Source organism: Chaetura pelagica, unplaced genomic scaffold, assembly GCF_000747805.2.
Source record: "Chaetura pelagica isolate M959 unplaced genomic scaffold, ChaPel_1.0 scaffold367, whole genome shotgun sequence".
NCBI lineage: Eukaryota > Metazoa > Chordata > Aves > Apodiformes > Apodidae > Chaetura > Chaetura pelagica.
In genome coordinates, this window is record NW_009953955.1 from 654,948 (window position 1) to 677,654 (window position 22,707).

Below are 22,707 nucleotides of genomic sequence, written 5' to 3' on the forward strand. Positions count from 1 at the left end.
GGCTCCGCCGGGCCGGTGTCTCCCCCTGGTGGCGGCGGGAGGAACCGCCCGGTTCGGGTCAGGGTCACCCGGGGACGTTACACATTGACTCTTCTCCTTAGTTGTTGGGTTTCTGTCACCTCAGCAGAGACACCTCCAACCCGCCCAGGTTGTTCCAAGCCCTCGAACACTTCCAGGGATGGGGCTGCTCTGGGCAACCTGGGCTTTCACCTGCTCAGTGAAGAATTCCTTCCTAATTTCTCATCTAAATCTACCCTGTTCCAGCTTAGAATTACTCTCCCTGGAGCCTTCTCTTCTCCAGGCTGAACAACCCCAACCCTCTCAGCCTGTCTTCATAGGAGACACTTTCTACCCCTCTGACCATTTTTGTCCCACTGGACCAGCTCCATGTCTTTCCCATGCTGAGGACCCCAGAGGTGGACACAGCACTGCAGAGGAGGTCCCAAAAAGAGCAGAGGGGTAGAATCACCCCCCTGGACCTGCTGGTGCTGCAACCCAGGATGCCCTTGGCTTTCTTTTTTTTTATGGTTGATCTAATCCATAAACTAAGAGCATCAAGGATGTTGCTCAAAGGCAGCCTCTGCAAAAGCACTCGGGCAACAGCTGGAAGAAAACCATCTTTGACAACTAAGAAGGGTTCAGGCAGGTATTAAACTGCATTTTGCCTTTGCTTCCAAGCACAGGGATGTGTTAAAACCCTGAACCCTCCCTCAGCCACTGCAGGTAGTAGGGCTGGAACATCTGCCACTGAGGATCCAACCAGGGCCTGGCTAAAATCCTGCATCCTCTCCCTCAGCTGAGAACCACCAGCACACAGCTAGAAGAAACAGTCTCCACGAGTGGGTATCTGACTCACCCCTCAGCAAGACTGCTCCCCCAGCAGTGGCTCTCCACCTCCTTCCCACAGGCTCCCCGAGCTCCAGCACGGATCCTTACCCCAGAGGGCGACCCCATCATCAGGTCCCTGCTTTGATTCACTGGCCAATCCACTCCCAGCCCACACACATTGACATCTGCAGCCAGAACCTCAGTTATCTTCCTGAATATAAGCTTTCCCTTTTCCCTCCTTAGCCCTTCTCCTTATGATATCCTGGGCTAACCTGTCCCGTCGCCACGGGACATGCTGGAACTGTTCTGGAGCTCTGGGAGTGTTTCCCACCATCCTGATCTCCTTCCAGGGACAACTGCAACGAGCTCCTCAACCAGGTGGTTTACTCCAAAGCTGCATGAAAAGCAAGCAGAAGATGACTTGGAGTAACTTCAATGCTAGTGGGATGCCTGCTCTATGGCAGGCTCTCAGTCTTCCCTGGAAGAATTTTTAACAGTGTGGCAGCACCTAGGAATTTTACAACATCCATGTTTCTCCCACCATCCACATTAACTCCTCTCTCCACCTTTGAGATGCTGCCCATTTTTTCTTGTTGGAGCATTCTTGGCCCAAACCAAAACCATCAGGTTTTTGTAGTTTCAAAATCACAGCTGAGTGAGCTTCTCTTAAAAACTTGTATAAAAACCATCCAGGGGCAGGTCAGTCCCTTCTCGTTTTGTTTTGTTGACAGCAGATTTAATAGAGCAAGGACCTGTAGTATTTCTTTGAAGAAAATACTCCAGGTCTTATTTATCCCATGTCAGCCCTGTTCCTTCCCAGATGTCACTGATTTGCAAGATGACAGAATTGTTCTGAGAGATGATGCTCCGTGCACAGCTCATTTTAGCTGCTCTTCAGATAGTACAATTAGGTGCTTGGTGAGCATAAAAGGATTTCAGTTATCAGGCAGATAAAGTTACTTTATTCATTTTTAGTCATACAAACAAGCAGAAGTGTCAGTGCACTGAGATACAAACAACATTTCCCCACATCACATAAATAGTAGATTTTCAGTTGTTCTGATAATTTTTACAGACACACAATTTTTATCCTCTTAATAAAATAGGTGCACGGTTCATTTTTCCTTTTTCTCATTCTCTTCCTCTTCCTTCCATTTCTCCAGATAACAGTTAAGAATGTCGTTTAGCTGCTGCTCACACTGGCTTACATGTTGCAGTCCATTTTCCCATCCTAAAAGCAGCAACAAACAGGATCGTTACATTTCCCTTTACAGCATCCAGCGTGGAATTAGGCTGTGCTGGTGAGAAGGGCCATTTCCCTAAGCCCATCCAGTGGCCATAATATTTCTACTTCAAAAATGGTTCTTCTTCAGATGCCTCCTTTGATGTCAGCCAAGTAGGTAAACAAAATCATTACTCTTTTGGCACCTGCTCTTGCAGAGATCTGTTGCCTCACAGCCTGAGAGCTCCCCTTGTTGTATGTGCTAAGGGAAGATTCTCCTGCAGGAGAAACTACGACCTGTCTTTCCAGAGCACACGGATCTCAGAGAGTGAAGAGAGACACAGAACTAAGAGGCTGCTCAGGCCTTTTAAACACCTTGGAGCAAAGTTGCAAAGGGTGAAGACAGGTTTTTTGGGTTGCTTTTTTTTTTTTAAAAACAGGAATAGCTTTCAAAATATGTCAACACTCAGTTGCAGTAAAGGTCACAGCAAATGTGTGGAACCTATAAAGAAACTGATTTTCAAAACTGTATTTCTCTCTGTGACCCAAGAAAACAAACACATGTCACTCACAAGACAGTGACCTGGAAACAAAGCAATCAGGAATCACTTGGTAGAGTTCACACATCTCCAGTAGCTTTGTTTTTTGGTTTGGTTTGGTTTTTTTTCTAGCAGTTCAAAATTTATCTTCCAAAACCAAGAAGCCCTAATTGCAGGAAGACACTACACATTTTTATTTCCTTTCTTTAACCACTGTCTATTCAGAGATGCTGCTGTATAGAAGAATTTGTTTGTAACTTGCCTGCACCTACTACATAAAGCAACCTGGGAAAGGACTAGAAATGCAATAAAAGGTTTCAGGTCTCCTTATCAGCCTGCTCTTTGTGTATTGTTCTGATGGCACCACAAGAAGAAAAAGAAACCCCATTACTGGGTAGGTTAAAGTATATTGTATTTTCAAGCATAAAACCAGTTTGCAGATAAAACTGCAAACATTCAGTTTGCACACCTGGAAATACTTGTGTTTCCCTGCAGGATGTATTCTAGATGTAATAAATATACTGTTTTGTATAGCATGTATATATACAGCATAATATATAGTGTATTATACACTGTAATTCATTGTACAGTTTAGTTAAAGAAGATGAGCTGTATCACAAGATCACAGAATCTTAGGGGTGGGAAGGGACCTGGAAAGATCACCCAGCCCAACTCCCCTGCCAGAGAAGGGTCACCCAGAGCACATCACACAGGAACGTGTCCAGGGGGGTTTGAATGTCTCCAGAGAAGGAGACTCCACAGCCTCTCTGGGCAGCCTGGCCCAGGGCTCTGTCACTCTCACAGGAAAGTTCTTCCTGATATTCACGTGGAACCTCCTGTGCTCCAGTTTGAACCCACTGCCCCTTGTCCTGTCACTGGACATCACTGAACGAAGCCTGGCTCTGTCCTCCTGACACTCACCCTTTACATATTTACAAACACTGATGAGGTCACCCCTCAGTCTCTTCCAAGCTCAAGAGACCCAGCTCCCTCAGCCTTTCCTCATCAGGGAGATGTTCCACTCCATCATCTCTGTGGCTCTGCCCTGGGCTCTTTCAAGCAGTTCCCTGTCCTTCAGGAACTGAGGGGCCCAGAACTGGACACAATATTCCAGATGCAGCCTCGCCAAGGCAGAACAGAGGGGGAGGAGAACCTCTCTTGACCACCCCCTTTCTAATGCACCCTAGGATGCCATTGGCCTTCTTGGCCACAAGGGCACATTGCTGGCTCATGGTCATCCTCCTGCCCACCAGGACCCCCAGGTCCCTTTCACCTACACTGCTCTCCAGCAGCTCAGCCCCCAACCTGTACTGGCACACAGGGTCATTCTTCCCCAGATGCAAGATTCTACCACTTGCCCTTGTTGAATTACAAGATGGTTTAAAAAATTCAGGAAAAGGACAGATTACCTTTGCAGTGATGAATCACTCTTCCCCACAGTCTGTTCCTACTCAAGCAGGGCAGATTTCCAACAATCAACAAATGCCTCTTGGCTCTCGTCAGCGCAACATTCACTCTCTTTTCCGAGTCTATGAAGCCAATTTGCCTTGTTCTCACACAGGACAAGACGATGATCTCCTTCTCAGCTCCTTGGAAGGCATCTACAGTGGACACCTGGAGAGCTTTGGTGTCAAATGCCTCGGAGTGCACACTGCTGAGCAGGTTCTGGATCTGTAGGCAGATGGACATGGATGGTGAGGAATTCTGCTGCTCGTCTTGAGCAGACACATTCAACAAGTCTGAGCCCACACAACCAAGACACTAGAGAGTGCAGTGGCAGGAAAACCTCAGGTCATCACAGGAGAATCATCACCATGAACCTCTATTTGACAAAACAAGGGTGCAATCAGTGTGGCAACCAGGGCTTTTTGCTTACTAACTACAGCCTGGGATGATGGGTGAGGTCCAGCTCCAGCCTTGCCAAGCAGGTGATGGAGCCTCTGTCACCTGTCCTTGTCACACTGACTTGTTTGTAACAGCCCCCAAGTCATCTATGATAATTATGAACTAGTCAATTGGCCAGTTTTCTGAGTACACACATGGAATGACAACAAACAGAATGTTTTTTAATCATATGTTTGAACCTTTTGACTAATTTTAGAGGGGAAAGAAACCCAATAGATTTGTAGATTTATTTTTTTAATAATAAAGAGAAATTATGGCAAACTGTAGTGTACTTATCCAGCATTATCTCCTTACTTCTAGTGGGCTCTTCCTAGTTGAAATGGAGCCTATGCTTAGAATAAACAAACACACTTCAGAAAGCTGTTTTATTGATGAGACATGACACAAACCTTACACATCTGTGATTTATAAAGAGTAATCACACCAATTGCAGAGCTTTCTATTCCACTTGCAATCAGAGACTGGATGAGCTTGACTGTAAAATGAACTTCTGCCATGTTGTAAAAGCTGTTGTCTCTTTCAATCTGGAAATAGGGAAGATTTCCAATTTAGCTGTCAGAAACAGCAGAATGCAAGCAGAATGGAGGAAAAAAACTACAAAATCAGCTTTTTATATAAGAATTATTTAAAAACTTACTTGTTCTACCCCGTTAACACTATAAAAACATAGTGTTGGAAGCCAATCCAATAAAGGACTCCTGTCTTCCTCAGAAACACCATCTATCAGATTTCCTTCATAGAACAGCTCGTTGGCTATGGAACTGATAGCAGGGTGACACCTGTACTGTGTCCGAAGGAGTATGGCTTTATGGCCCTAAAGAGTGATCACACAGAAACTGTGACTAGGAAAAAGAGGGATAAAATATTTTACAATGCCAGCTAGGTCAAACAAGAAATCAGTGCAAACAGTTCCTGCACTAAGCTGGCTTAACCTTCATACATTTCATCTCAACAAAAGTTAAAACAAGTACTGCAGCCCCTGATTCTTCTACCTGGGTTGAAAACTGCACAAGAAGATGAGGCAGAACCTGTCTGTTTTGTTTTATTTTTTTTCAATCCATTCTCCTTTTACATTTACATTTGTTACACTTAAAATTTCCCTGCACTGGGAAAATAACATTTCCAGAGAAATACACTAGAATGGAATCTGCTTAATTAAAAGGCTGATCCCTCTGAGATCTAAGCCAGAATTCTTCTAATGACTTCAGTGGACTGGCCATTTTGCCCTCCAAAGCTGTGGTTAGCAGAACATACCATTAAGCAGAGCCTGTCAAAGAGGGTCTGTTCCAATCCCTTCTCATGAACACTCTCAGATCCTTGGATAGTTGGTGGTAATTGCTTCGGGTCTCCAACAAGGACAAGCTTTTCACACTGAAACCTTAAGAAGAAGGTTTAAAAAAACAAGGAAAGGTATGTCAAACTATTAATAATGGAACATGTGTTGTGTTTTATGTATGATGGATGGGTTTCCATCAGGCTTCCTTCTCCATCACCCTCTTTCTGCAGTTAAAATAACGTTATAACTCAAGGAGGGCACCTAAAAGCAGGTCTCAATTTAAAATCACTCTTCTTGCTTTCTAAGATGAGACCCCAGAGTTGGTGTTCTTAAAAAGATGTGCAAGTTTAGCAGTTATCTGAGGATGTGCCACTGCTAACTTAAAGTTCTTCCTCCTCTGAAACCCCTGAAGCAGGAAGGCTGTACCTTGCAATAGGCAGGAGAGAAGCAGGTTCAGTCATCTGGCTGCACTCATCCAGCATCACTACGGGGAACTTCAGAGCGTTCAGACATGGGAACGGGCAGGCAGCACAGGTGGCCCCAACCACTTTTACCTGGGTTGTTAGTGAGGGGAAAAGGGGGAGACAGAAAAATTAAGGTCACTTAACAGTTCATCTCTGCATAGTCCATAGCTAGCTTCAGCAGCAGAATACACCTAAATTAATGTCAGTGGTTCCACATGCTGTGCATACTCTCTGAGTCTCAAAAGTGATATTCTAGTTTCCAGTAAAGAATTACATTCTAATTTCTAGCCAAAAGAACTGTATGCACACAGAGAAGTTACCATTTCTTACAGTTGGGGTGTTTATATGTTAGAATCATTCACAGATTCATTTAAGACCAGATCTGGTCTGGTAGAGAGGGAGTTCAGATGACACGATCCTTTTCTGAGCTGCACTCAGAAATTTTTCTCTCCCTACCTTGTAAACTAGATAAGGTAACAGTAAATCAGATTGCAATGAAGTTCTAGAAGAGTTTCTATCTCATATCACTAGGCAGGAACTGCTGGGTCAACTCAGAGAAGTCATACACAGGTGAGACACTAAGCTGTACCTGTGGAATCCAACCTGTCCTAGTCCTACCATTCATTTTATTTTTCAAAACTCGAGGAGTGTGGCAGGTGTGAGACAGGATTCCCAGTTTCCATTTGCTGGAACAGTGAATCCCCACTTTCCCATCCCACCACTTTGTACCTGTTGCAGTATGGTTTTATTGGTGCCCAGTTTATGTTGCTCAATACTCTTCCTCACATACATTTTTTCAGCTGGAGTTAAATCTTCTTTCATGAGAGCAAGCAGCTCTTTCAACTGCTCGTTTTCATTTCCTGAGCCAGCATGTAAACTGCACACAGATTTTATAGCATCCATTAGAATCACTGAAAATAACAGTGCTCTCAGGGTTCAGAGAACACCCAATATAGACAAATAATCATACTTTATACATAACACTGCTTTACAACAACGTGCTATCCCAAATCCAGCTGAGACAGACTAGGATAATACCTGTTTTAAAAGAGACCTTTATCCCACCAGCTCAGACCTCACCACCCTAACCAGAGACATACAGGCAGTAAATGACTTCTCCAAAGTACACATCTGATCTCAGAGTGGAGCAGAACTCAGCCTTTCATTTTTATACCATTTGATACCCTTGGTATGCTACTGACACCAAGGAATGGAAATCTAATCTTTATTCATCTTGAACTTGGCTCTCTCAGATGATGTTGGAAGTACAATGTGATTGCCTGCTTTTCAGTAGCTAAAGGACAAACCCCAGAACACTCTAGCAAAGATAACTTGGGTAAGTCATACAGAATTCATGAGTTGTTACCATTTATTCTCTAAACATGAAATTCATGGTTACTTCCTCCTAGTTCTGATCACTACAGCAGTAAATGTCTATTCAAGTCTTGTCTGTTTTGCTTTTCCTCCTTGTCTAAACTCCCAAATCTGTAACTGCCATTATTTTGTTCTCCTCTACTACCTTCCATGTGAAAGCATTAACTCTATTCAGCAAGAAGTGACACTCCTAAATCAAGGTAAAATTTCTCCACTGTGCAGGGGGGGAGAAAAAAAAAGCAGCCCTGAGATAGATATATTGCAATCAGATTTTTAATTACTCCAAAATAGTAATTTTACAGCATGCATGCTATCATGAATCTTAGAATTGCTTCAGACCCTCAAAGATTAAGACTCTTACCTATGGGGAAGAATTGCTTTGGTGATTTTCCTAATACTTCCCACTCTGATAAAATCCTCAAATCCAAGATCAAGTAGCCTTCAAAGAAAAAGAAGTGATAACACATTACAGAAGTGTAAAAAAGAAATGTTGAAAAATGTATAAGTGGCTCTAGAATGGCTAACAGACCCAGCAGAACACTAAAGGACAAAAAATCCTGTGATTAACCAAACTAATTAACTCAGGACACAATTCAAGTAATTCAAAGTAAATTACCTCATCATGATTTGTTACAAAAATGCTTCATGCTTTTACGATTCTCCTCTCATAAACAGTCTCCCATTTTTACTTTCTCTTCCTTTTATCCTTCCAAGCTATGAGTTGTATTTCAGGTTAGCTTCATGCTGAAGCTCCCACAGTATGAATCTGCTCCTCCCTCTCTCTCCATCCCTCCTTCCCCTGCCCCTACTGCTGCTTCCTGAGCAATCCTGCTGTCTGTCATGATGAATTTGAAGAGTAAATTAGATGTTGTAAGTGTTACACTGGAAATATCAACACATTTATCTTTACCATATGAGTCCATTACTGGTTTTGGAACAACAGCCTGTAAAAATCTCACTAACCTACCCCAGCAGTATCCTGTCAACAGCAACATTAGTGGAAGAAGCAATCAGAAGTTTCCAAGGAGTTGGCCTGGGACCCTCAGTAGCTTCACTGCTTTCAAAGAGTTGCACTAGGAACAAGATCACAATAGACAGCAGATAGCTCTTTCCAGCTCCAAAAACACCTGGGATTTTGGAAGAAAAAGACAAAGTTACAAGTGAATGTTTTCTAGGAAGTACAGTTTTAATCAACTGTTATAACTTCATCAGTTAATTTGGGTGTAGACCTTGCTAGGAAAGAACTCTACACTTCTGTAGGATCCTGCAAAAGGCAGGACACAAATCCAAGGATCAAAAGCTCCGTGCTAACAGAATGGATCTTGTAATGTCAAGGTCATTATCAGAGCAGCCACATCCAAGGAATGAATTTTCAGGAAATGCACCAGCAGGTGAGGCCAGTGTTAATAAAGAATTTAAAGGGATATTCCATACATAGAGGCAGTTTATTCAAGCTCAGCTTGTATGTGCACTACATTTAAATTAAGGCAACATGTACCTAGACATAAGAATCTCCCTTTAAGTCTGCCTGGACTGATAAGTAGATGATAAAAGGAAACAAGTCTGTTTCATCACAGACAGAATTTAGGGATATTTCACTAACACTGGCATCACACCTTAATTAGCATTTTTACAGATAAACAACAGCAGCAAAAATGTAATTTTTCATAAAAACAGCAATTATCTGCTATGTACCACATATGATTGTGATGGGGAAGATGTGATGTTCTTCCACTGGTTTGGTATTTTCACACGAGGTCATCATCTGAGCTATCTGAATCAGTGATGTAGCTTGATCTGGGTTCAAGGAGAATGTTTGGATCATCTTTTCAGCAAGTCCCATTGCCACTTCAGTGCTGACAGGCCCAGACACCATTGTCTGTTTCAGGCTGATGGCAGGTGGCATAAATTTTCTTTTGCTGACCCTTTTAGTAGCATTTTCAGAATCAAAATTCCTAAGGAGAACATGATGGTCAAAAGTTGTGGAGAGTAGATCAGTGACTGCACTACCAGCCTAATGGTCATAATAATTTTAAACTCTAGGAAAATGTGGGCTGCAGGTAAACTTTAAGAAAAAAAAATAACACAAGGAAAACTTATAATCAAGTTAGAATGAAGCAACAGATACATATTCATTTTCACATAATGAAAATTGCATTGTCAATGGTTCATTCCTTGTGCTGTTTTTCTCATTTTAATTTGCCTCATTCACTTTTTAACAGGTATTTTTGTTGGTTTTTTTCTGTACCTTTTTACATCTCTTGCACTCACAGTATCACTGGAACAGTAACTTACATTTTCAGGAGATATGGTATGAGTGGTAATGTTGCTGGAGTGAAGTGATCCTCCAGATTTCTTAAAGATGTAAGCTCACTGCTGGCATTGCAGACCAGCAAGGCATGAACACACACTGAAAAGGCCACAGAAAAATAAAAGTCAGGAAAAAATTCAATGGGCCAAAATTTCAGATCAGCTGGAGAAACAAATTACAAAATGCCATAAGGGTCATCAGCCTCCTATAATAGTACCCACATATCTCTCTTTTGCTGTTGTTGATCACTGCCAACAGCTAAACACCACTTCAAGATTTATTGTCATACAGCTTCAGGGTTTCATTTTGTAATGGTTGTAGAGTTATGAAATAATCTGTATTTATGTTCACAAAGAAAGTTTGCACCAAACATTTCATGTGAAAAAAGAAAATGCTTAATCATTTAAAAAAAATATAAAAATATATTAAAAATATATTAAAATAAAAATGCTTCATCAGCATTAAGTCTGAAAATCTGCACATGAACTCTTCCAGACCTTGATTGCTCAAGAGATTCAGTCATCTAATTCACACTCAGTCTTTCCCTCTCTAATTGTTTCCCACAATTCTGAATCCCTTGGTGTACAACTTACTATTTGATGGCCAGTTTGAGGGGGAGTAACCTTTCAGTGGTAGCAATTCTACTTCATTATTGGAGGATGGTCCAAAGAAAGCACTACTTGCAATGAAAGTATCAAGGGGATCAAAGTTCAGAGTCTTTGAAACAACCCAAATATCATCTGTCAAAAAAAAAATAAATACACAGAGAATATAAAGCTCACTACATTATTCCTGTACCATACAATGCAGAGCACAGAGAGGGAGATTTCAAAGTTATCATCAAGTTACCATCACGTTTTCCTTACCGTTCAACTATTTGAATACTGGGCTTTCCTGAAACATTACAATTCACAGATTTAACACACTGCAAATCCCAGGACATGAAAGTCATAATTTTCTAAGGTAGCTGAACATTTACAAGAATAATTAATGTTCATTAATTCATAGTTCATTGCCCTTCTAGAATGAGAACTGAATTATCAGGGTTGTCAGGAGTTTAAAAATAGGATTCCATTTTTCTCTTTATATTACAAATTACAACCTTGAAAAGGCAAATGACACAGACAATTCTTCTGATGCTTAAGGTTTACTTACCTTTGCTATAGAGAGAATAATGCTCCTTTCTGCTTAGTTTGAGGTATAATTTGCTTTTGGAATCACCATCAAAACTGGCAGGTGTATTCATAAATTTTCTGAACTTACTACACCGCTGTGTTTGCATTTCAAAGGCTTTCCTGTTAAATTGTAATTTTAAGAGAAAGTATCTAAGCCATTGGCACATCTTGGATTCACCACCAAAATCATGAAAGCTCCACAGACTGGACCAAATTACACAGCACAGATCTGGTGGTTGCTCATAACCATTACCCAGTTTGAGATACATTTAACTCGGCTGCAAAACATTTCCCCCGTATTCAGCCATAGTCGAATTGGTTCTCCTACAGTTAAGCAGCACAGAATAGTCCTTGATACAACTCTTGAACATTAAAATTAGAATCACTACGAGAATAAATCAAATTATCTTACCAAAAAATTAAATTAAGAGTAATTCAAATGCAAAAATCGTAAGGGATTTCATTAAGCAATCAACCAAGTTGCTGGTAAGCAGCTTAGATTCTTGCTGAAAGGAGTGCTGACCTGAAATCCCATTGCTGTGAATCTTATTCCTTCATTAATTTGGCTTTTACATTTCTCCACAGAAACTGCAGCCTCTTTAAGCAGTTAGTGAAAAGGTCTCATAAATGCTACTGAAATCCGGAACCACTGGAATATTTATCAATCCTGCCATTCACACAGGAGTTGTGAAAAGTGCATCATGTTTCAGAATACCTCACCAAAAGCTGGCATTCCTCATAGAGAGAAATCTTTTGACTTCTGAGGTACGTCCCAATGCTTTTTACATCATGAAGCACTGCACTAGGCCTGGATTTTAGCTGTGTGGGGTTCACATCTTCTATCCACTTGAAAAACGAACACTGCTCAGCTTTGGGGGCGTCACAGGCATAGAACAAACGGCCCTAGGAAGGGAGGAGGGAAAGAAAACAAACAACAACAAAGATCATTAGTATCTCAAAAGAAATAAGGAAAAAAACCCAAACACGTTCAGCAATGGATGAGTACTTGCTGCTATAGAAATAGTCAGATGAACATCTATGTTTTCACTGTGTTTGGCTGTAAAAGCACAGGTGTGTTCCCAGAACTCCCAGCTTCTGAAGCCAGTGTGTCTAATTGCACCTTACAGAAATCCTAGGAATTTATAAATTCAGGTCTTTCCCTCTACATACATGAAGCTGTTTCTGCCTGGAGAAAACTATTGCATCAACAATTCTGGAGACTTGGGTTACTACAACTGATCTTAAGTGATCTCTGTAAAGGAGATCCCACTTTCCATGGTAAATCACACAGAATTTCCCCATAGTTGTTTGCACAATATAGTCTGTGACCAAACAAACACCCCAACCTGTAAACAAACAAGGAATAAACAGCACCTTGTTTTGACCTTCTTTTTTAACCATAACAAGCTTAGCAGGATGCCTGTGGTTGCAGAGTGGGCCACTGCTTGCTTTGCTCTCACTTTGCCCATCTTTCAATGCAGTGTAAAATGATATATCCACTTTGGAAAGAGCGTTGTGTAATCTTTGTGACAACTCAAATAGCATTATGTTTAATTGCTCTTGACATGGAAAGGAGAATAAAAGAATCATTAGTACAGCCTTAAAATGGTTACACAAGTGCAGAGCATCCAAACAAATGCATTTTCATTTGAAACATTAAATCCCAAATCAAAATATTGAATGAGTCCTAAAGGAAATGACGTGACCTGCAAAATTCACATATTGCACATGCAATTCATTTGTTCTAGTTTGTTACCTTCAAATCACATTTAAGTATGTGACCCCAAATGATCCAAACACTAAATAACTGTGTAAAAAAAACCCAACCAACCCCTTAAATAGGAATTTAAAGACTGGTAAACAGAAAAAAAAAAAAAGATACTAAGTTGAACAGAAGTGTTTTGGTTTGCCTTTGCAATCTTGGGTATAGACTGAATATATACCCAAAACCAAATCCACACATGCTTGTTCCAATAGATGATGTTGATGATCTCTCTCCTTCTCACCCTGCTTTGTGAAGCTTCAGGATTGCACTGTTTAAAAATTAAGGGATTTTACACAGCACTGTGTTAAACACACCTGTCAGAGCAGCTGTAAAAACCTGCTTGTAGTGAACATGAGACTGAAACACAGTTGGTATGGAAACCTTCCTTTGAGGAAGGGCAGCATGTTTTACTTTATCCACATTTGGAAAAGACAACTCAGAAATCCTTATGTTCTAAAAAACAGAAAAACAAAGCATTAAAACATGCACAAGTCTGAATGGGACAAATGCTGATAAATGGCAATGGCTACTGTACAGAGAAGACAAAATCGACCCACTTTTCTTCTCTTTATCATTCTTTGCTTTTATATACTGTGCCCTCATTAATACGAACAACCACACAGAAAAAATTCAAGGCCTCATTCTTCACCCAGAAATTTCAAGGTGAAGATATTTCAATGAAGACTTAATTTTCTAAAAACAAAATAGAAATCCCCTTCACCACAAATATTTGCAGCCTCTATTAACAGTAAGTACAGGAGCACATATTCAACAGGACTACCAAGAGGAGTAAAATTAACTACCAACAGCTTTTATTTTATCTTCCTGCCATCAATATTCAGCTTTAAAAATCTAACACTGGCACTATGTGTGCCAAGGAATTACCCTTACAAAGGATCAGTCAATGGCACTTCAAAAAAATACATAGCAGCTGCAGTTCTGTAGCTGAGATTCTGGTGCGTTACTATGTAGGGAGAAACATTTCAGCCCACACTACTGATAATATCTTGCAGGAAATCAGATAAATGCAGTTAGTTTGTCCAGAGAAAATGTGTTTCTGTCACTTTTAACTGTATTTGCTTGAACAGTTACACACCTGGCTGTCTCTTGTTACAGTGTGGCAGCTCAGATGACTTAACACCTTTTGTGTTGCTTCAGCTAAAGGCGTCTGACTTGAGTGCAGAGAAAGTAACTTCCTCTCTGAAAACAGATCTTGGCTGCTGGTGTTTGCACAGCCTTCCCCAGGCGTGCTCTCTGCTGTCAGGAGAGGTGCAGGGTCTGGAGCACTGCTATTCATAGTGCTGCTCTCTCTGTCACCCAGCAGCATTCCAAGGACCTTCTCAGCACAGATGTCATCAGTCACTTCCCCATCATCGCTGTTTTGAGCTATCAAGTCACACTGAGCACTGTTTTGATATTTTAGCCACTTGCTTTGTCTATATTGTGAAGGCACATTAGGGAGCACTGGTTGGACAGATTCCCTTTGTCTGTCTTCTGTACACTCTCCAAACACAGAGGTTTCATAATTTCTGTCCTGAGGGCCAAAAGCAATAGGAAATACCACTGACTTGTTGCCTAAATGGACTACTGAGGAGCTGAAGGACTGCTGGACCTCCTTGTTGTCAGGTGGACAAACTGCATCAGGAAGAGTGACAAATGGAGTCCGTGGTCTAACTGGGGCCTTGCATCTGGAGAGGTTGCATTCCTCTGGATAGCTGGATTTCTCCTGGCCTGCAGGGCAAATACATCTTACAAGCAACTTGTAGCACTTACAGATGGCACATTAACTTCAGATGTACGAAAAACATTAAGGAAAGAATCCCAAGTTCATCCTTTTACATCCTGTCTTGTAAGCAACAAGCTCTTTCTACCATACCCGTGCAGCACCACCTGAAATTGCCACACAACATGAGTGATTTCAACTATGATTCTTTTAATACTTAGATCCCTATATTCAGGACACATTTCTGTAGGCACTCTATTTGTAGAAAAGAAAATGTCTGTGTTTTGGAGGTTACCACTTTGAAATTATTGGCAGGTCAGTGAGAGCTGCCAACTGCAAAACAGCCAGCTTAAGGTTTGCTCCTTTTTCCAAAAAGATCACCCACAGAAGTGTATAAATTAATATTAACCAGTATCAATAAACAGGCCTTCTAGTACCACAGCCATCCTTTCAACTAAATTCACTATCAGGAAGAAATTGCAGTCACTGAGATGTGACAACTGGAAATGGGGGAGAGGACAGCTAAACATGGCAGACAACTAAAAGCAGGAAAATAAATGAAACATGAATATGAATTAGAACCTTAGCATACAGGCTTTTTTCCTCCAAAACTAGAAGCTGATTTGTCTTTATAAAATTAAATCACTCTACTGAAGCCTCTTTCAAGTGAATATAATTGGGGAGGAGGGATGGAATTCAAGTCTTAATTCAGCTGATTTGGAAAACACTGTTTAAAATCATGCTTAAAACAAGCAGCACACCCCTCTGTCAAAAACATGTGACAAACACAAATTAAACTCTGTAGTTACCCAGACATATCTCAGTGTATCTCAGTGCCCAGGTTAACTGTCTGTTATATATTGCAACTCACTGTGCTTCAAAAATCCTCAGAGATTTTCCAGCAAAAAAACATATTGCAAAGTGCAATTAGAAACTACAATTTCTTACTGAAAAACAATTCTGAAAGTTCTGGTTCACTTGGCAAGATCCTGTGTATCAGGGGCTCCTGGATGTCTCCAATGGTTTCCTCACTTCCTGAAGCTGGAGAAACGGTAGAGTCTGGATCAAGTGAGGAAGTCAGTCCTACTGAAGAAATCATCTATAGATAAAGAATTAATATGTCAAGCAAAGGACTGGAAAAAATCCAACTTCACTATAGCTCTTTTGTCACTGTTCATCGTTCTAAACAATTGACATAACTCTCAGAGTTGAGACAAAACAGTGGCAAAAATAAGAAATTGCTACCACCAACATCCAGGAAAAAAAGCCAAAAAAGATCTAGAATAGACAGTCAATTCCCACCTTGTCAGATTCCCATGAATTGCACTGCATTTGTCTCAAATTGGCATGTGAAGGGGAGCCTGACATTGCCCATGGAGGAACTCCAGAATAAACATTCGATGCCAGTGCTAGGAAAAATACAGATAGGACAGAAGTCAGGCAGGATAATTGTTCTGAGGCCAATCACTGCCATTTTATATTTACTTTCACTTACAGGACTGATCTATTCTTGCCTCTCTAGTAATGCTGAACTGGTTTTGAAAATCTTCTCTGACAAAGTTGGTGTCATCCTCATGAAGACTTCTTGAATCTGGAGACTTAAGCAAAAAAGTAGAAGCAAAAACTTGTTAGAAATTGAACTGTTTATCCTGTCTCTATATACTACCTTTCCATGAATCTTCTTTCTAAATATTATTTTTAGATATATTTCTTCAGTATCTCTAGCCTATTCATGAATTAAAAAATGAAATATAATTTTTGTTCTATTATTATAAATATTGAAATATATACTGCATCAGAAAAAGAAAATATTTAATGTTGCATGTCATATTTCTTTGCAGCCAGGAGAACAGAATCATAAAGTAAGGAAGTTTTAACCCTTGCTTAGGAACTCTCTAACACATTTATACCAATTTTCAAATCCAGTTGAGGTGAGTATTATACTGCTAACACCAAAAAACAGTCATTATAAAAGCCCTTTGCCACTTTTCCCTACAAGAAATCTGTTTCATTTCACACATTATGACAATGTACATTTTTCAAAGTGAAACTGTTCAGAGGGAATAAAAAGAAAACAAGTTACAACTTGCCAATGCATAGTCCTGTGGCAAAGATGAGTAAAAATAATTGTCTAACTGCAAAGTTTTAACCACAAAGCCCTGATCAGTTCTTCGTGATTTTCATTTGACTGTAGCATTCTCCTTTGTCCTAAATTTACAGGATACTCCTTGCACTGAGGTTAGAAAGAATAATTATTTTTAAAAAATGGTTTACCTGTCTGAAGTCAGAAAGGACATAACTACTTGAAAACAGAGGTGAGGGAAGTCCCTGAGCTGCAAACTCAGTATTATCTGGGTACTGCTGCCATCCCAGCTGTGAGGAGGGAGCTCTCCACATCATCTCACTAGCTGCTGATCCCTTCACTTGGTGCCCTTGAAATGCAACAGGCTACACAATACATTGGAATTATTATTAGCTGAAAAGGAGCACTGCTCTGGACCCACCTACAGTCAATAAGGGTACTTTCCATACATACAAACCCAATAAGCTGTTGCAATTGTAGAAAAGGAGAAAAATAACCTATGCTTTGCCTTTCTCTTGCCCTCCTGCAAGCAATACAGTTTTTGCTGTCTCTGTCAACAGACAACTGATATTCTGATAGGGCATGTTTAGTCTTTTCTTTATATACTGTAACATTTGAGCTTAACACTCTCAGTGGAAAACCTCCCACAGCCCAATGTACTAAAATGTTATGAGAAGCCCATTGTGAGCCTGGTTTAATATTTATTAGGACTTCTTGTAATATACTGCAAATTGAATTTGAAATATATCCCAACTGGAGTGAAGAAACACTATTGATTATCCCCCAGTTCCACAGAAACTGTACCTTTGGATGGCAGTCAGATGTCCTAGGGTCTCTTTGGGCCACTGCTAGTGGTAGAATGCATGCCTCTGTTTTTGGTAAGAAATTGTCTTCACAGTTGGGCTACATATAAAAGTATCAAAAGCTAATTTATCTAATGGTTTAATAACCATTTGAAGTGAAAACTTAAGCTAAAAAAATCTATTTATATAAGTGAAAGCATTTTATATTACAGTCTTTTTATCTGGAAGCCAGGACAATCCATGACAGGATAAGAAACTATGTTTGCTTTTCAAGTGGGACAGGGGAAAGAGAAGAATTTAATAAAAATTAAAAAGAAATCTTCCAGTTTGGATGAAAGAAAATGACTAGTAATAGCACTGGACAAAAATCAATGTGAAACATCAAGTACAAACAGATTTGCCAGTATATTCCAACTCAAATGCTAAAACTCCTAGGAAAGCTCTGTACTGAAAAAGATAGTAAAAGAAAAGAAAAAATAGATGGTAAAAGAAGATGGTGCAGTGAAGAAGCACCAGACATATTTAATGTGATAATAAATGTAACCAAGTCTTGCAAACTGCATTAAGTTTCTTGCTGTACTTTTAGCCTCCTGAACATTTACTGGCACTAAGGTAGGCAAGAGGACATCTTCTGTGTGCCATTAGCTTCTCAGTTGATGCCTCTAAACAACTTCTAGCTCAACCTCCATAGGTCATAAACTAGGAATTTTTTTTTCAAGAAGCCTGGAAAAATGAATTTATCTTGTACAGACAGAGATATGTAGTTAAAAATTGGTTACCATAAGGCCAGGAGAATCAAAGTATGAACAGGAAGATGCCTGTATACTTTCTGAGTAAGGCATTTCTGTAAACTGTTTTATAGCTACAAGAGATGGAAAAGCATAATAAGTTACAGTGATTCTTTTAACATGAAAACATCTGAGTATTTACTGGGATTGCAAATAATTGCAGAGTTATGATTTAAATGAACTAAAGCAAACAAAAGCAACAGACTTGGAGCCCACGTTGTTGCTTTAAACATTAAAAACTGCACAACACATGACTCCAAAAGTATGATTCCTGAATATGAAGTGTCCAGCAAAAGAGACAGGGGTACAGAGGTCAAATAGCTTCAGTCATACAGAATTCAATTTAAAATAGAAGCTGACCTCACCTTCATCTTGCACAACAGGCTCAAATATCTTTTTAGGAGTGTCTGCTCCAGAGAATATGCTATCATTTTCCTTCATCTTCTGTAAGCTTTCTAATGCTGTGCTATGTTGAGTCAAAGCTCTCAGAAGAGCAAGATTTTTTATCTCATCAGGAAGATCTGATACATTTTCAGCCACTGTCCTAGACTTCAGGCATTCCATTCCTATTCTTTCACCTTTGCAGGCTTCACCAAAGGCATTTATGCTCTCTCCATTTTCAAACTCAGTTTCACCTATCACTGTTTCCTCTGGAAATTGATGGCCTTTTCCTAAAGGGTGGACAGAACTTCTGGAAATAAGAGTACCTTCCTTACTTGAAATGACAAATTCCTTTTGATGGTCATCTCCAATGTATTGGAATGAACCACAGCTGGACTCTGATTTTTGTGACAAATCCAGCAAAGGACTACCTGGTTTAATGTCACTTTTAGCGCTCCAGAAGTGTTCTAAGTCAGCATCTGGGCATTTAATGCATCCAAGCTCTGTAACATCTTCTTCAGTCCTTCTGTCCATTGCAGAAACTACTGTGCTGGCAGAAACACATGAAATAGTTCCAGTTTCCTCAAACATACTGGCTTTAGGGTGACAGTCATTAACATTCATGTCACCAGGCAGATCAGACATGCCAATGATCATATGTGCTGCACAGCCATCAAGGTCCTTCTTATTGTTTGTGGCTTCATTACTTAATTGACTTTCATTCATCTCTTTTACCTTGTGTCCATCACCCAGAAGTTCCACTTCCATTCTGCTCTGGTTTGCCAAGTCTCCTCCAATTCTCCCTGTACCTCTGAGTTTGTTGTCACAAAATTCAGTGATTCTCCTGGTGAAGTGATTTCCATCATTCTCTGTGTCAAATGCTGAGCATTTGACTTCTTCATTTTTACAGTCTGTCACCATTTCATAGCAGGAACGAAGTCTCAAAGCAGCATCTTGTGCTGCATCCTCTTCCTTTAAGCAATCTGGGCTTTGTGAAAGCACATCTCCTTCAGTGAGCTTATTCACATCCCTTTCACACAGGTTTGGATTGTCTGCTTCATCAAAATCAAAAGCTGCCATTAGGTTGAAGTTAACCTCCATCACTGGTTCATCTGGACCACAGTCTTGGCCACTTGTACTTAATCCCTCCTTTGCAACTCCAGTTTTGGTCACCGTCATATCCACAGAGAGCTCTGGGTCACTAGGGGCTCCTTCTGAATTTTGTCTTGGCTGGAGCTCCCTTTGCAACACCAAAGATGAATTCTCCTTCAGACCATTAGTCACTGACTGCTCCCTGTCCCTGGAGATAGTTTTTTCAAAGCTCACTGGACTTGCTAAAGGCAAAATGTCACCTGAGGATGGGAGAAACTGACTGTCGCTTAGTCTATTGATAGTGGATTCAGCTAAGCAGCAATTATTTGTATTAGAGGGATCTTGTAAGTCTTGACTTAGATGATTTGCCTTTTTGTCATCTCTCCCCCACGTGACTTCTTCTTCACAAGGTTGTTCAGCTGAATTCAGCAGCATTTCAGGGTTCCATTCCTTTTTGTCACTTACAGTTTGCTCCATAGAAGGCAAGTGCTGAGTATTTTGAACGAGTTTTTCAGCAGGGTTGCCTGAAAAAGCAGGTAGGATTGTGCTGCTTTGGTTATGTGGTGAACTTTCTGCATATTCTGATGCCTGAGAACTAGAATGACATTCTGTGATGTCAGACATGGCTTGCTCTCTGCAGCTTGGTGCTGGTTTAGCCTTCAAAAGAGCTATTATCTGTGCTGTGCTCCTGATGTTGCGTGACACTGCCTGGTAACCACCAGGCTGGGCATCCCCAGCAATCAGAGATTCTGGCTTCACAGTGGACCAGGGGGAGTTTGGCTTCTCTGTTGCCTGACATCTGTCAAGAAACTGAGCTGAAAGCAGTGAGGAGACAGATCTGTGTTCTCCATCATCATCCACACATGCACCTCCTTGGGAGTCTGCAGATAGATTTGTTGCTGCATCCTTCCTGCCAACCGTAGAAAATAAGGGAGAGGTAACATAAAACTTGGATGGGAAAGTACCCTGACACTGCTCAGATACAGGCAGTATTGGTGCTTTCTCTCCATATTCCACTGCTGGTATTTTCTTCTCAACTTGGCGTGGCCCTTGGAAGCCCTAGGAGAGAAATTTTGAATTAATTCCACTCAGAAATGAACACAGTTTTGTAATCAAGTGCTGAACGTAGGGCACACTCCATAAAACAGATTCTGATCAAGTAGCACGTGATGATTCCAACAGGTATAGAGAAATAACCTCAAGCCCTTGTGATTTTCAATAGCAATAGCAATCCTGCTAAACCAAACAGATTTAGTAAACACTGGAAAAAACAGCTACCAGTAACATGTTCTGGCTTACAGTAACAAAACACCAGGAAGATCCCTTCCTGGAAGTGTTCAGGGCCAGGCTGGATGGGGCTTTGAGAAATTTGGTCTAGTGGGAGGTGTCCCTGTCCAGGCAGGGGGGTTGGAACTAGATGATCTTCAAGGTCCCTTCCCAAACCACTCTAGGATTCTGTCAAGACGTTATCCATATATTTACCATTCATTAAAAAATGTGTCCTGGATGTTTTAAAATGCATGTTACCATCAGACATAACTCTTGAAACAAAGACATACTCTAAACTTCCTTTTCAGGCCAACAGACAGATGTCTTGGAGGCAGAACCCCAGGTTTTACACCATTTCTCTCTGCTGCTGGAGTTCCTGCTTTCCCTAGCTGATCCTCACAAGATGCCTCATTCACTTTAACTGCTTCAACTGTGATCAAATATCGTTCACTTTCTAAATAATCTCCAGCATTCACCTAGAAAAGAGAAAGCAGCAGCATGGACAGACTAGTGCTTTAAAAGAAACAGTAACAGTCTGCTAAATAAATACAGTCTTCTAAATGTTTGTATGTAAAACATTTCAGAAATGTACACCCAGTATATCACAGCTGCCATAAAAACACTTAGATTAAAATAAATGCATGCTAGAAACCACTGGCACTTAGCTACAAGTGATGCTTATTTAATGTATCACTGTAATACACAGATTTTACCCAAAAGGAATATAGCTCCCTAAAGCCTCTACATTGGTTCTTGACAAGACTTATCAATAAATAGAAGCTGGTTTTATTTTCCATTACTTGCATTGTGGAAGACTTTGCTATCCACAATAAAACAAAGTACTACCTTGACAAGATTTTGAAATGCTTCCTGAAACACAAGCCATAACCAAGGACAAAAACAAACAACAAAAAACAAAACGTACCTGAGATTTTATAAAAACACTCTCCAAGCATTGTCCTTTATCATCAAACAAGACAGCCTGTAAAGAGCATTTTAAAGAACTTATTTTATTGCACAGATCAACTGGACTTGCACTGAAAGTCCAGCAGCAGCAGGTGACATGAAGACCAAAGGAATTAGGTCTGAGTTGCTCACCTTATTTCTGCCAGTTCCAATCCTCAGAATTCCATCCTGCCATGTTTTTGATTTTTTCATCTTTTGGTGAGTGTATAATACCTGTTTTAAATGTTGAAACAGTAGGAAAATATTTAAATAGCAGAGCAGCTACAGGGTATTTAAATGAATTCCTACTTAACTGTGCAAAGTGTTACTTACAGTAAATTCTTGAGAGGCCATTGCTTTGACAAAGCAGTCACCCAACAACTTATGGAAGAAATATTCACATCTTCATACAGCCTGAGAGACAAGGAAACGTTCAGAATCTACCAGAGCTGTGAAGGAAATGAATTGACTAAACAACACATGTCAGTTCACTTCCCCCTTTCCTCCCCAAAAAAAGAAGAGAGCAAGATGCAAAACAATATGAAAACAGTGGGGTAGAGCTGATGTGGGTTTTTAAAAGAGGAAACCTTGAAAATAATATAAATAAATAAAAATACTGGTAAAAAAGGTTTGGTTTTTTTAATAGATGCCAATATATTTTCTGATTTTCAGGGGAATATATGTGCATTAATTGAAGTGAATGGCTGGCAACTGTGAAAACTCCAGTGATTGTACTGCTGTGCAGAATTAACAAATTAACCTAA

At 40.3% G+C, this 22,707-nt stretch overlaps 1 protein-coding gene across 1 annotated transcript; it reads right to left on the reverse strand.

The window, feature by feature from the left end:
* Positions 1–1,943: 1,943 nt before the first annotated feature.
* On the reverse strand, positions 1,944–22,297 carry ZGRF1 (zinc finger, GRF-type containing 1). The gene is made up of 25 exons (XM_010001868.1): positions 22,277–22,297; positions 22,097–22,177; positions 21,924–21,980; positions 21,289–21,474; positions 18,622–20,788; positions 18,248–18,330; positions 16,857–17,030; positions 16,078–16,180; positions 14,421–14,590; positions 13,174–13,312; positions 12,469–12,653; positions 11,810–11,997; positions 11,075–11,214; positions 10,513–10,659; positions 9,904–10,018; positions 9,304–9,563; positions 8,576–8,735; positions 7,970–8,047; positions 6,964–7,111; positions 6,197–6,324; positions 5,749–5,872; positions 5,132–5,308; positions 4,878–5,018; positions 3,999–4,254; positions 1,944–2,059 (listed from the first exon to the last, which is right to left on the reverse strand). Exons 1-25 carry the CDS (start codon positions 22,295–22,297, stop codon positions 1,944–1,946), a joined length of 5,544 nt encoding a protein of 1,847 aa, XP_010000170.1.
* Positions 22,298–22,707: the final 410 nt, after the last annotated feature.